This window comes from Oncorhynchus clarkii, unplaced genomic scaffold (assembly GCF_045791955.1).
Source record: "Oncorhynchus clarkii lewisi isolate Uvic-CL-2024 unplaced genomic scaffold, UVic_Ocla_1.0 unplaced_contig_3859_pilon_pilon, whole genome shotgun sequence".
NCBI lineage: Eukaryota > Metazoa > Chordata > Actinopteri > Salmoniformes > Salmonidae > Oncorhynchus > Oncorhynchus clarkii.
This window is the reverse complement of record NW_027258368.1, coordinates 55733-68085: the sequence shown is the minus strand read 5'-3', so window position 1 is coordinate 68085 and position 12353 is coordinate 55733. Positions and strand designations below refer to the sequence as shown.

General features: G+C 40.0%; 1 protein-coding gene across 2 annotated transcripts; it reads right to left on the bottom strand.

The window, feature by feature from the left end:
- Positions 1-620: 620 nt before the first annotated feature.
- LOC139396818 (uncharacterized) lies at positions 621-11793 on the bottom strand. 2 transcript variants are annotated; one of them, XM_071143736.1, is made up of 8 exons: positions 11517-11793; positions 2969-4998; positions 2690-2853; positions 2245-2598; positions 1818-2199; positions 1489-1618; positions 1282-1382; positions 621-1174 (listed from the first exon to the last, which is right to left on the bottom strand). In XM_071143736.1, exons 5-8 carry the CDS (start codon positions 2027-2029, stop codon positions 1060-1062), a joined length of 558 nt encoding a protein of 185 aa, XP_070999837.1. In that variant the 5' UTR covers positions 2030-2199; positions 2245-2598; positions 2690-2853; positions 2969-4998; positions 11517-11793; the 3' UTR covers positions 621-1059. The 2 variants fall into 2 exon arrangements, with proteins under 2 accessions (XP_070999837.1, XP_070999835.1); XM_071143734.1 differs by lacking the exon at positions 2245-2598 and having other exon boundaries at positions 1818-2038; positions 11517-11583.
- Between the last annotated feature and the right edge of the window lie 560 nt (positions 11794-12353).

Genomic DNA, 12353 nt, shown 5'->3' with positions numbered 1-12353 from the left:
ATGGACAATGACCCCAAGCACACTTCTAAAGTTGTGGCAAAATTGCTTAAGAACAACAAAGTCAAGGTATTGGAGTGGCCATCACAAAGCCCTCAATCCTATAGAAGATGTGTGGGCAGAACTGAAAAAGCATGTGCTGGCAAGGAGGCCTACAAACCTGACTTAATTACACCAGCTCTGTCAGGAGGAATGGGCCAAAATTCAACCAACTTATTGTGGGATGCGTGTGGAAGGTTACCCGAAATGTTTGACCAAAGTTAAACAATTTAAAGGCAATGCTACCAAATACTATTTGAGTGTATGTAAACTTCTGACCCACTGGGAATGTGATGAAAGAAATTAAAGCTGAAATAAATCATTCTCTCTACTATTATTCAGACATTTCACATTCTTAAAATAAAGTGGTGATCCTAACTGACCTAAGACAGGGGATTTTTACTAGGATTAAATGTCAGAAATTGTAAAAAAACACACACAAAAAACAGAGTTTAAATGTATTTGACTAAGGTGTATGTAAACTTCCAACTTCAACCGTATATGTTCTATATCTTTGATGTTTTGGGGTTTCCATGAACTAAGCCGGTTGTTGTAGAGTGAAGAAAGAGGCATGCACTGTAGGCTATACTATTCAGATGGTACACTTTATTAATAGATTCAGCTCGTTTCAATACTTTTCAACAGAGAAGGTGTATGTATGTACAGTATGTGGCATTGCTATTATACATACAGTAAACAAACCATGAATAAACTGAGGCAAATTGATTAATATTACGAAGTATCGTTACATTTCATATTCTAATGAAAAATATTGTATATATTTCATGTTAGCTTATGAGATAAGTACTGTTATAATGATGTAAGAAAATGGCCAAAACACCAAGTAGGCAAACAGAGGCAAAGTGCTGCATAGCCTCTTGATTTCCTCTAAAGAACATTCATCTAACACTTACACTAGTGACTCATTTAATGGCAACAGAAAAGTCAAGCCAAGATTTCAGAAGTTAGTCAGTGTTAATCTTCCAATCATCAGAATCATTATCTTACATCTTCTCTGTGAAACTATTTCTTCAGACTACTTCTTGAATTCCACTCCATTTTCTTCGCAAACTTGTAGACGCATCCAAAGAGATCAGGGAACATTGTCAATATGTCAACAGAATCTGCATCCTCAGTGCTTCAGAGAGAGAGAGAGAGAGACAAAATATTCAACCACCTTCAATGGTAAGAGAGTAAATACAGTTCATGTACATGTTTTTAGACAAAACTATTAATATGTCTTACTAGTGCTCATGGAGGTTGCGTATGAAGCGCAACAAACCCAATGTGTTGTCTGGGTAGGCCTTCTTTTTACCATCCAACTTCTTCATCAACTCAGGCGGCATCTGTGTACACAAATAAATAACAGTAAGTGTGACTACTACTAGACTAGACACTGCACTAGGACGAATGTACATGTAAATAAAATTGATAAAATGGCGTCTTACTCACCTTGGACTTCCACTTTGTGAACGACCTCGCCTCAGCACACTGGTCCAAAGCATGAAGGAGGCTTGGTTCTGCTTTGCGACAGTTCTCTGCTTCCTTCTCGTTACCAATTTTTCGTAAGTACTCCACTCTCCTGAAAAACAACAGTGTACCTTTAAATGCATTCAACTGGGTCAGTGTCAAACGGTGATCACATTTGCATTGAGATAAATCGTCGTTAGAATCTGAACCCATTAAAAAAGGGAAATGCCCAGTGGAAATAGTGATGGCTATAAGTAAATCATTAATCTTAACTAACCTTCTGATTGACAAGTGTTAGCACTGCTTCTCACCTCTCCTCTGGCCAGAAGTATGGGTGGGCCAGTGTGTCCTCCACTGTAGGTCTCTTCTCTGGGTCTTTATTGATCATCCACTCAATGAGGTCCTTGGCCACTTCATCCTCAACATGTTCCAGTGTGTACTTCCCTTGAAAAATGTTAACTTCACAATAAATGCCTATGCCAAATGGATGATGTCCACCAGAGATGATGTAATACATTAACATCCCGGCCACCTGAAAAGTATATAATAATAATTTATAATGTATTACATTTCTATAGCGCTTTTCATAACAATATCAAAATGCTTCAATAGCAAAAAACAAACAACCAATACATCATCATGAGTAGCCTAACTGTAGTTAGCTAGGTCAACCAATACATCATCAAGAGTAGCCTAGCTACAGTTAGCTAGGTCAACCAATACATCATCAAGAGTAGCCTAACTGTAGTTAGCTAGGTCAACCAATACATCATCAAGAGTAGCCTAGCTATAGTTAGCTAGGTCAACCAATACATCATCAAGAGTAGCCTAGCTGTAGTTAGCTAGGTCAACCAATACATCATCATGAGTAGCCTAGCTACAGTTAGCTAGGTCAACCAATACATCATCAAGAGTAGTCTAGCTATAGTCAGCTAGGTCAACCAATAGAGGCCGAGTCTTTGAGCGCATGCATCCTCCAAAGATAGAGGGACCGTTCATGGCTTGATCAGAAAGTGGTGGTCAGAGAGATGGTTGATGAAGTGTCTGGTGTCGATCTTGTAGAGGGCTACTCTGGGAACCACTGGATTTCTCCTTCACAACATAGTTTAGTATGCATTCTATCAATTTGGCAAATAGATCTGGTAATCAAAGTATAGTGACTTATTTAAAGTTGAAAACTAACCTGCATATCGGTGCTCCTCTTATATCCGATCCGACTGTCTTCATCTAAAGTTTCTCTGGCCTTCCAACATTTTGTTCCTGCACTGATTGTATGTAGAGTTGTTTGTCCCATGTTCAATTGTCGACTTATACCGAAATCGGCTAATCTCGCTCTGCCTGTAACATCTGAAGAGAAGATCATATAAAGTGTAGCATTGAAATGTAGGTTAATAAATAAAACATCAAAATAATATTTATTTAGCCCACATTCTTGTTGAATTACTACATGGTCTGGTCTTACCTATTAAAACATTCTGGGGTTTGATATCCCGGTGCAGAATTTTTGTGTTTAGACTATGCAGAACGCTTAGACTGCAGAGCACCTCGCGCACTATTTTCTTCAGGACAGGGGTTTTGTCCTCTGGTAGGTGGTCTTTGATGTATTCATCTAGGGTGTATTCACAGAGCTGAAGAACAAGGTAACCGAAGTGCTCGTCCTCTGCAAAGTCCACATATCTCACAATGCAGGGACTATCCAGCTGAGGTAGTCTTAAAAAACCCTCTTCTCTCTTCAGATCTTGATAGTTTGACTTGAGCATTCTCTTCACGGCTACCTCAGTACCATCATCCTTCAAGCCCAGAAAGACTTCAGTTCCATCACTTCCTTTGGCTATTTGGAAATCCGGATGGACGACAAGATTGAGATTGCCCAATCTGTAAACCTTGCCTATGTTGCTGAGTTCCTCCAACTGAGGCCTCCACCGCTCACTAACTTTGTGCCATTTCCGGGGTTTCAATTCGTCGGTGGTGGAGGGAAATGGTTTAACACTGGAATGTTCACCATGTACACCAGATTCTTCAACTGGAATTGATGAAGCATCAAGATCTGGCTCCTCAGTCATGTCAGGTGTACTTTTCTCTACCGACAACTCTTCCTGAATTGTCTTCTTCTTCTTCTTCTTTTTCTTCTTTGACAGATTCATTCCCTGCAATTGTTCAGTTGTATCCGTTGGTGGGACTGGACTTCGTAGGGACATATCTAATTTCCTTAGCTTTTCTTTCAGGTCCTCATCCATCTCCATTTCAGCAGTAACAAGTATTTTCTCCGGCACAGAGGTTATCCCTCGCGATGTGATAATCGCAGGTACACAATCGAAGGTGTACAGATCTGCAAGCAAACCAAATGTAAAGACACCTAAGCTGGAGGTCTGAGGATTGGCAAGATATGCTTGATCAGTGAATGAGATGATCCTCTTGCATAACTCCTCAACAAAAGGGAGGGTCCAGCCATGTTTGTGATTTGGAGCTTTCTGAGTAATCACATACAGTAGTCTGACAACTGAAATGTTGCGATTTAGTCCTTGAGGGGTACTTTTGGATTCATGTGTCAGGTATTTCAGAAGAGTGGGTATTACTACCAGTGACAGTCCAAGAGATATTTCTTTCATAATGTTAAAAACAGCTGTCAAGCAATTCACTATCATATCTTGTAAATGTTTGGGAATTTTAGGCAAACGATTGGTTGCCTCCTCAATGTAGAGATCAATTTTCTGAGATTCTCTCAGCCACTTTATGGATGCTTGACGATACTGATCCGCATTTTGTCCAAAGGCGTTAAAAGACATGTCATATAGTGTGAGATGATTCACAGGGTTCACCACCAGCATGTGTTTGCCATATTCATTGAAAACATCCTCCACTGATTTGAGTCCTATTGCACAAGAAAAATCATAAAAAATCTTCAATTTTACAAAATTCTCACTCTCTGACGAGAATTTCTGAATCATGCTTGCTATCTTTTGGTCAGTAGCGGGATATGCTTTGAGATTTCTTTCAGCAAATGCTCCAGACATCATCAACTCCTTCACAATGTCTTCTCTGTCATTGTTAGCCGCCAATTGAAGTGGAGTAAACATCTGGATTGGTGCCCCTTCTGGATCTGCTTTTGCTGCGATTAATCTACTCACTAAACTGACAGGAGCTTTTGACATTGCGGCATAATGCAAAGGAACCCAACCATTTGCTGATTGGATGTTGGGGTCAGCACCTTCTTTCAGAAGAAATGTACAAATATTGTCATTTGTAAATGCAACAGCAGCAATTAAAGGGGTAACATCATCCTTCCACTCAGCACAAGGGTACAGTCCATTCAAGTCCTTGCCGCCTCTAATCAATTTCTTTAGTTTCTCCAACTTTCTGTCAATAATGCATTTTATAATTGGATCCGTTTTCCTTGGAACCACAGACACCGTTGGTAATTGTAATTGGAACTGGATTTGACCTGGGACGATATTCATTCTTCAAACATCTGCTTCTACAGGTACAGTAGATCTGTGGGATGACATCTCTATTATTACCTCTGTTAAAATGTTAAGTCAGGTACAGTCATATAAGCCTTGCTTAACCCTATTCTTGTTCATAACAATTGCAAAGACATTGGTAACGTTGTACTGTAGTCAACTTTGTTCTGAAGTTATCGGCGGCCGTAGAGACAGATAAATGTCTTGATTCTATGTTTGGTGGAGAACTTCTGCTTATAAAGTGATGCTGAAGGGCAAAAAAAAGCATCTAACAACCCAGTTAGCTGTTCTACTAGAGGTTTGAGAAAGTCTGTAAATAACAAGTGTTGGGAAACAGGTCTGAGATTTTACGATGAGACTACGAAGGTTCTAGCGATGAACTTAGCAAGATGCTTTTGGGAAACCATGCCCTGGACAATAAATGAACACAATTTGAAACGCAAATTACATTTTTGAAAGACACCTTTTGCATGTGGAAATGTTATATAATTTTGTATAATCACCTTCCAGTGAATAAACCATTGAAATTAAAAACAAAAAAACATGTTTTAAGTGAGAAGTAGGCTTTGGTCCGTAGTAAAAAATATAAAAAAATTCACATGGGCATCACCATGCCTACCTCACCCATGCTCGTCCAAGGTTTTCCAGAATACTGCTTTGAACTACTACAGTAGAAATGTTGGTCTGTTGTACTTCAAACGATGTGTATGCAGGTTTCTTAGGATTCAAATAATCTCAAACAGCCTAATTCATACTCTTCAGAGGAATAAAGGACTTTACAGTGTTCTGCTATTAAAATAATGTACAGCGCATTCAGAAGTATTCAGATGCCTTGACTTTTTCCACATTTTGTTACGTTACAGCCTTGTTCTAAAATTAATGAAATGTTTTTTCCCCCATGAATCTACACACAATACCCCACAATGACAAAGTAAAAACAGTTTAGACATTTTTGCAAATTTATAAAAAATGAAAAAAATTGAAATATCACATTTACATAAGTAATCAGACCCTTTACTCAGTCCTTTGTTGTAGCACCGTTGGCAGCGATTACAACCTTGATTATTTTGGGGTATGATGCTACACGCATGGCACACTTGTACTGGAGGAGTTTCTCCCATTTTTCTCTTCTTTGCAGATCCTCTCAAGTTCTGTCACGTTGGATGGGGAGTGTGGCGGCTCAACTATTTTCAGGTATCTCCAGAGATGTTCGATCGGGTTCTAGTCCGGGCTCTGGCTGGGCCACTCAAAGATATTCAGAAACTTGTCCCAAAGTCACTCCTGCATTGTCTTGGCTGTGTGCTTTGGGTCATTGTCCTGTTGGAAGGTGAACCTTTTCCCCAGTCTGAATTCCTGAGTGCTCTGGAACAGATTTTCATCAAGGATCTCTTTGTACTTTGGTCCATTCATCTGTCCCTCAATCCTGACTAGTCTCCCAGTCCCTGCCGCTGAAAAACATTCCCACATCATGCTGCCACCACCATGCTTCACCGGATGGATGGTGCCAGGATTCCTCCAGATGTGATGCTTGGCATTCAGGCCAAAGAATTCCATCTTGGTTTCATCAGACCAGAGAATCTTGTTTCTCATGGTCTGAGAGTCCTTTAGGTGCCTTTTGGCAAACTCCAAGTAGGCTGTCATGTGCCTTTTACTGATGAGGGGCTTCCGTCTGGCCACTCTACCATAAAGGCCTGATTGGTGGAGTGCTGCAGAGATGGTTGTCCTTCTGGAGGGTTCTCCCATCTCTACAGAGGAACTCTGGAGCTCTGTCAGAGTGACCATCGGGTTCTTGGTCACCTCCCTGACCAAGGCCCTTCAGACTGCAACTCTTTGTTAAGGGTTTCAGTGACTTCATTAGCTGTGGTTGCTGATGTGTGTATGGTTGAATCATCAGTATACATGGACACACATGCTTTGTTTAATTCCAGTGGCAGGTCATTGGTAAAAAATTGAAAAGAGTAGAGGGCCTAGAGCGCTCCCCTGCTGTACACCACACTTTACATGTTTGACATGTTTTACCTGTGGTAAATTCAATTGATTGGACATAATTTGGAAAGGCACACACCTGTCTATATAAGGTCCCACAGTTGACCGTGCAAATCTGAGCAAAAACCAAGCCATTAGGTTAAGTGCTAGACCTCAGCTGAATCTGGTAATGAATGGTGTGGCTGTTGAACAAGTTGAGGAGACTCAATTACTTTGTGTTACCTTAGATTGTAAACTGTCATGGTCAAAACATATAGATTCAATGGTTGCAAAGATGGGGAGAGGTCTAGCCGTAATAAAGAAATGCTCTGCTTTTTTGACACCACACTCCAAAAAGCAAGTTCTGCAGGCTCTAGTTTTGTCTAATCTTGATTATTGTCCAGTCGTGTGGTCCAGTGCTGCAAGGAAAGACCTAGTTAAGCTGCAGCTGGCCCAGAACAAAGCAGCAAGTTTTGCTCTAATTGTAATCAGAGGGCTGATATAAATACTACACATGCCAGTCTCTCTTGGCTAAGAGTTGAGGAGAGACTGACTGCATCACTTCTTTTTATACGAAACATGAATGTGTTGAAAATCTCAAATTGTTTGCATAATCAACTTACACACAGCTCTGACACACACACTTATCCCACCAGACATGCCACCAGGGGTCTTTTCACAGTCCCCAAATCCAGAACAAATTCAAGAAAACGTACAGTATTATATAGAGCCCTTATTGCATGGAACTTCCTACCATCTCATATAAACAGCAAACCTGGTTTCAAAAAACAGATTAAGCAACACCTCGCGGCACAATGCCTCTCCCCTATTTGACCTAGATCGTTTGTGTCTATGCATTGATATGTAGGCTGTGTGTACCTTTTTTTAAAATGTATGTAGTTCTGTCCTTGAGCTGTTGTTGTCTTAGTGTTCTGTAATATGTCATTCTGTATTATGTTTCATGTTTTGTGTTGATCCCCAGGAAAAGTAGCTACTGATTTTGCAACAGCTAATGGGGATCCTAATAAAATACCAAATACCAAATACCAAAATCAAGTTGTAGAAACATATCAAGGATGATCAATGGAAACAGGATGCAGCTGAGCTCAATTTAGAGTCTCATGGCAAAGGGTCTGAATACTTATTTAAGGTATTTCCTTTTTTTGTTGTAATTATGCAAAATCAATTTAACCCTGTTTTCGCTTTGTCATTATGGGATTTTGTGTAGATTGATGAGGGGAAAAAATGATTTAATATATTTTAGAATAAAATGTGGAAAAAGTCAAGGGTCTGAATACTCTTTGGAGGGAGTTGAAAGTCCGTGTTGCCCAGCAACAGCCCCAAAACATCACTGCTCTAGAGGAGATCTGCATGGAGGAATGAGCCAAAATACCAGCAACAGTGTGTGAAAAGCTTGTGAAGACTTACAGAAAACGTTTGACCTCTGTCATTGCCAACAAAGGGTATATAACAAAGTATTGAGATAAACTTTTGTTATTGACCAAATACTTATTTTCCACCATAATTTGCAAATAAATTCATTAAAAATCCTACAATGTGATTTTCTGGATTTTTTTCTCTCATTTTGTCTGTCATAGTTGAAGTGTACCTATGATGAAAATTACAGGCCTCTCTCATCTTTTTAAGTGGGAGAACTTGCACAATTGGTGGCTGACTAAATACTTTTTTTGCCCCACTGTGTGTGTGTGTGTGTGTGTGTGTGTGTGTGTGTGTATATATATATATATATATATATATATATATATATATATATATATACACATACTCATACATACACACTGAGCGTTCAAAACATTAAGAACACCTGCTCTTTCCATGACATAGGCTGACCAGGTGAATCCAGGTAAAAGCTAGGATCCCTTATTGATGTAATTTGTTAAATCCACTTGAAATGAGTGTAGATGAAGGGGATAGAAGGTTATAGAATGATTTTTAAGCTTTGGGATAATTGAGACATGGATTATGTATGTGTGCCATTTGTGACAAGAACTGCAACGCTGTTGGCTGTTTCACGCTCAACAGTTTCCCATGTGTATCAAGAATGGTCTGTCTTTTCGTGCCAGTAAAAATAATTGCGAGAAATGTTGGTGGAAATGCTTTTAATTCGCAAATATTGAAATAATAACCATAATATCGAAGTAAACTTGGAGTCACGTGATGACATGTTGTGTGGTCCTTCCACTATGACTCGTTGGGAAAGCATGCGGTTTATTAGGATAGATTAACAACTGTTGTGCCATCAGCAAACTTGATGATTGAGTTGGAGGTATGCGTGGCCATGCAGTCATGGTTGAACAGGGAGTACTGGAGGGGGCTGAGCACGCACCCTTGTGGGACCTTGTGTTGAGGATCAGCGAAGTGGAGGTGTTGTTTGCTACCCTCACCACCTGCGGGCGGCCAGTCAGGAAGTCCAGGACCCAGTTGCACAGGGCAGGGTTCAGACCCGGGGCCCCGATTTTAATGATGATATTGGAAGGTACTACAGCGTTGAAGACTGACATATAGTCAATGAACAGCATTCTTTCATAGGTATTCCTCTTGTCCAGATGGGATAGGGCAGTGTGCAGTGCCATGGCAATTGGATCGTCTGTCGATTTTTGGGGGCGTTGTGCAAATTGAAGTGGGTCTAGGGTGTCAGGTAAGGTAGAGGTGATATGATCCTTGACTAGCCTCTCAAAGCACTTCATGATGACAGAAGTGAGTGCTACGGGATGATAGTCATTTAGTTCAGTTACCTTTGCTTACTTGGGTACAGGAACAATGGTGGACATCTTGAAGCAAGTGGGGACAGCAGACTGGGATAGGGAGCAGCCAGCTGGTTTGCGCATGCTCTGAGGACGTGGCTAGGGATGCCGTCTGGGCTGGCAGCCTTGCGAGGCTTAACACGTTTAAATGTCTTACTCACATCAGCCACGGACAACGAGAGCCCACAGTCCTTTGGAGCGGGCTGCGTTTATGGCACTGTGTTATCCTCAAAGATAGCAGGTTTTGCCTGTTTGATTGCCTTACGGAGGGAATAACTACACTGTTTGTATTCAACCATATTCCTAGTCACTTTGCCATGGTTAAATGCGGTGGTTCGTGCTTTCAGTTTTCCGCGAACGCTGCCATCTATCCATGGTTTCTGATTTGGGTAGGTTTTAATAGTCACAGTGGGAACAACATCCGCTATACACTTCCTGATTAACTCAGTCAACGTGTCAGTGTATACGTTGATGCTATTCTCAGAGGCTACCTGGAACATATCCAAGTCACCGTGCTCAAAACAATCTTGAAGCATGGATTCCGATTGGTCAAGCCAGCATTGAATAGACATAGCTACTGCATTAGGTCAAAGTCGTGTGCTGGAAAACCTTTGTAGAGCATGGGTGCTCATGTGAATTTCCTTTATTTTTCGGCTTCAGACCAATGCCTACTTCTCACTTAATTCTTAATTCTCACTTAATACACATACATATATATATATATATATATACACACACATACACTACCGTTCAAAAGTTTGGGGTCACTTATGGACATTTTTTGTCCATTAAAATAACATCAAATTGATCAGAAATACAGTATAGACATTGTTAATGTTGTAAATGACTATTGTAGCTAGAAACAGCAGATTTCGAATGAAATATCTACATAGGCGTACAGAGGCCTCACAAGTCCTCAACTGGCAGCTTTATTAAATAGCACCCCGCAAAACACCAGTCTCAACGTGAACAGTGAAGAGTCGACTCCGGGATGCTGGCCTTCTAGGCAGAGCTCCCCTGTCCAGTGTTATTTTGCACATCTTAATCTTTTCTTTTTATTGGCCAGTCTGACATATGGCTTTTTATTGCAACTATCTAGAAGACCAGCATCCCGGAGTCGCCTCTTCACTGTTGACGTTGTTTCTGGCCATTTTGAGCCCGTAATCGAACCCACAAATGCTGATGCTCCAACTGGTCTAAAGAAGGACAGTTTTATTGTTTCTTTAATCAACACAACAGTTTTAAGCTGTGAGAACATAATTGCAAAATGGTTTTCTAATGATCTATTAGCCTTTTAAAATTATAAACATGGATTAGCTAATATAACGTGCCATTGGAACACAGGAGTGATGGTTGCTGATAATGGGCCTCTGTATGCCTATGTAGATTTTCATAAAAAAATCTGCCGTTTTCAGCTACTATAGTCATTTACAACTTTAACAATGTCTACACTGTATTTCTGTATATAACATCAATTTGATGTAATGGACAAAAAAATTGCTTTTATTTCAAAAACAAGGACATTTCTAAGTGACCTCAATATTACGACTCAGCAATGTTCATACAGTGATAGATGGCAGGATAATCTAACAAGATATCTAACAATGATATCCTATTAAGCATTAGCAATGTAAATGATAGTTAAATGTTCCTTCTACTTGGTCATTGTGATAATAAACCCAACCACATCTGCTGGTCAGGTGACTGTGTTTCAGGAATTGAAACTCTGACGTCTAACGGAAACTTTGATAGTCTAAGATGTGAAAAGTATGATATTATGTTAGCGTTAGAAATGTAAACAATAGCTAAGGTTACTTACATTTTGTCATCGTGATATCGGCACCAACTTGCACCAGTGTCCACAGACTATATGAAAACTCAACCACACCTCTTTATCATGTGACTGTGTTTCAGGAAATGAAACTGATGGCCTTTTAAGAAGAATAGCAACATCCCTGCCTGTTGTCTTCTTTATCACAAATCTTTCACCTACTATGTTTTGAGACTTCACTAAATACTCTTCATCAGTTCTGTAAATATGTATCTCCTAATATGAAAAGTGTGCGTCCACATTTTTAGATAAGTTCAGAAACGTTGCTTTCTATACTAGGAATAAAGTCTCTATTTGCATATGTCGTTGAAAAAAAAACCCTGGCCCCAGTAAAATGTTCCCCAGGAAGCAGAATAGAGCAGCTTCACCTTGAACAATACTCAATAGGGGTAAACATGTGTAACTGTAGTTATTATTAGAAAGTATCAACCTCTCTCACTTACCCACGTAATATATATATATACAGCCATTAGAATATACAGCATTAGGAAGGGGAGTTTATAGCCATTAGAATATACAGCAGTAGGAAGGGGAGATTACAGCCATTAGAATATACAGCAGTAGGGAGTTCATAGTCATTAGAATATACAGCAGTAGGAAGGGGAGTTTATAGCCATTAGAATATACAGCAGTAGGAAGGGGAGTTTATAGCCATTAGAATATACAGCAGTAGGAAGGGGAGTTTATAGCCATTAGAATATACAGCAGTAGGAAGGGGAGTTTATTGCCATTAGAATATACAGCAGTAGGGAGTTTATAGCCATTAGAATATACAGCAGTAGGAAGGGGAGTTTATAGCCACTAGAATATACAGCAGTAGGGAGT

What these genes read in the sequence shown, in the direction of transcription:
- LOC139396818 (XM_071143734.1), bottom strand. Translation starts at nt 4,964, where the DNA reads ATGAATATCGTCCCAGGTCAAATCCAGTTCCAATTACAATTACCAACG. An exon ending in ACCCCAGAATGTTTTAATAG is followed by an intron (nt 2,854 to 2,968) that starts GTAAGACCAGAC and finishes TCTTCTCTTCAG; the next exon opens with ATGTTACAGGCAGAGCGAGA. An exon ending in AGAGGAGCACCGATATGCAG is followed by an intron (nt 2,039 to 2,689) that starts GTTAGTTTTCAA and finishes TATACTTTTCAG; the next exon opens with GTGGCCGGGATGTTAATGTA.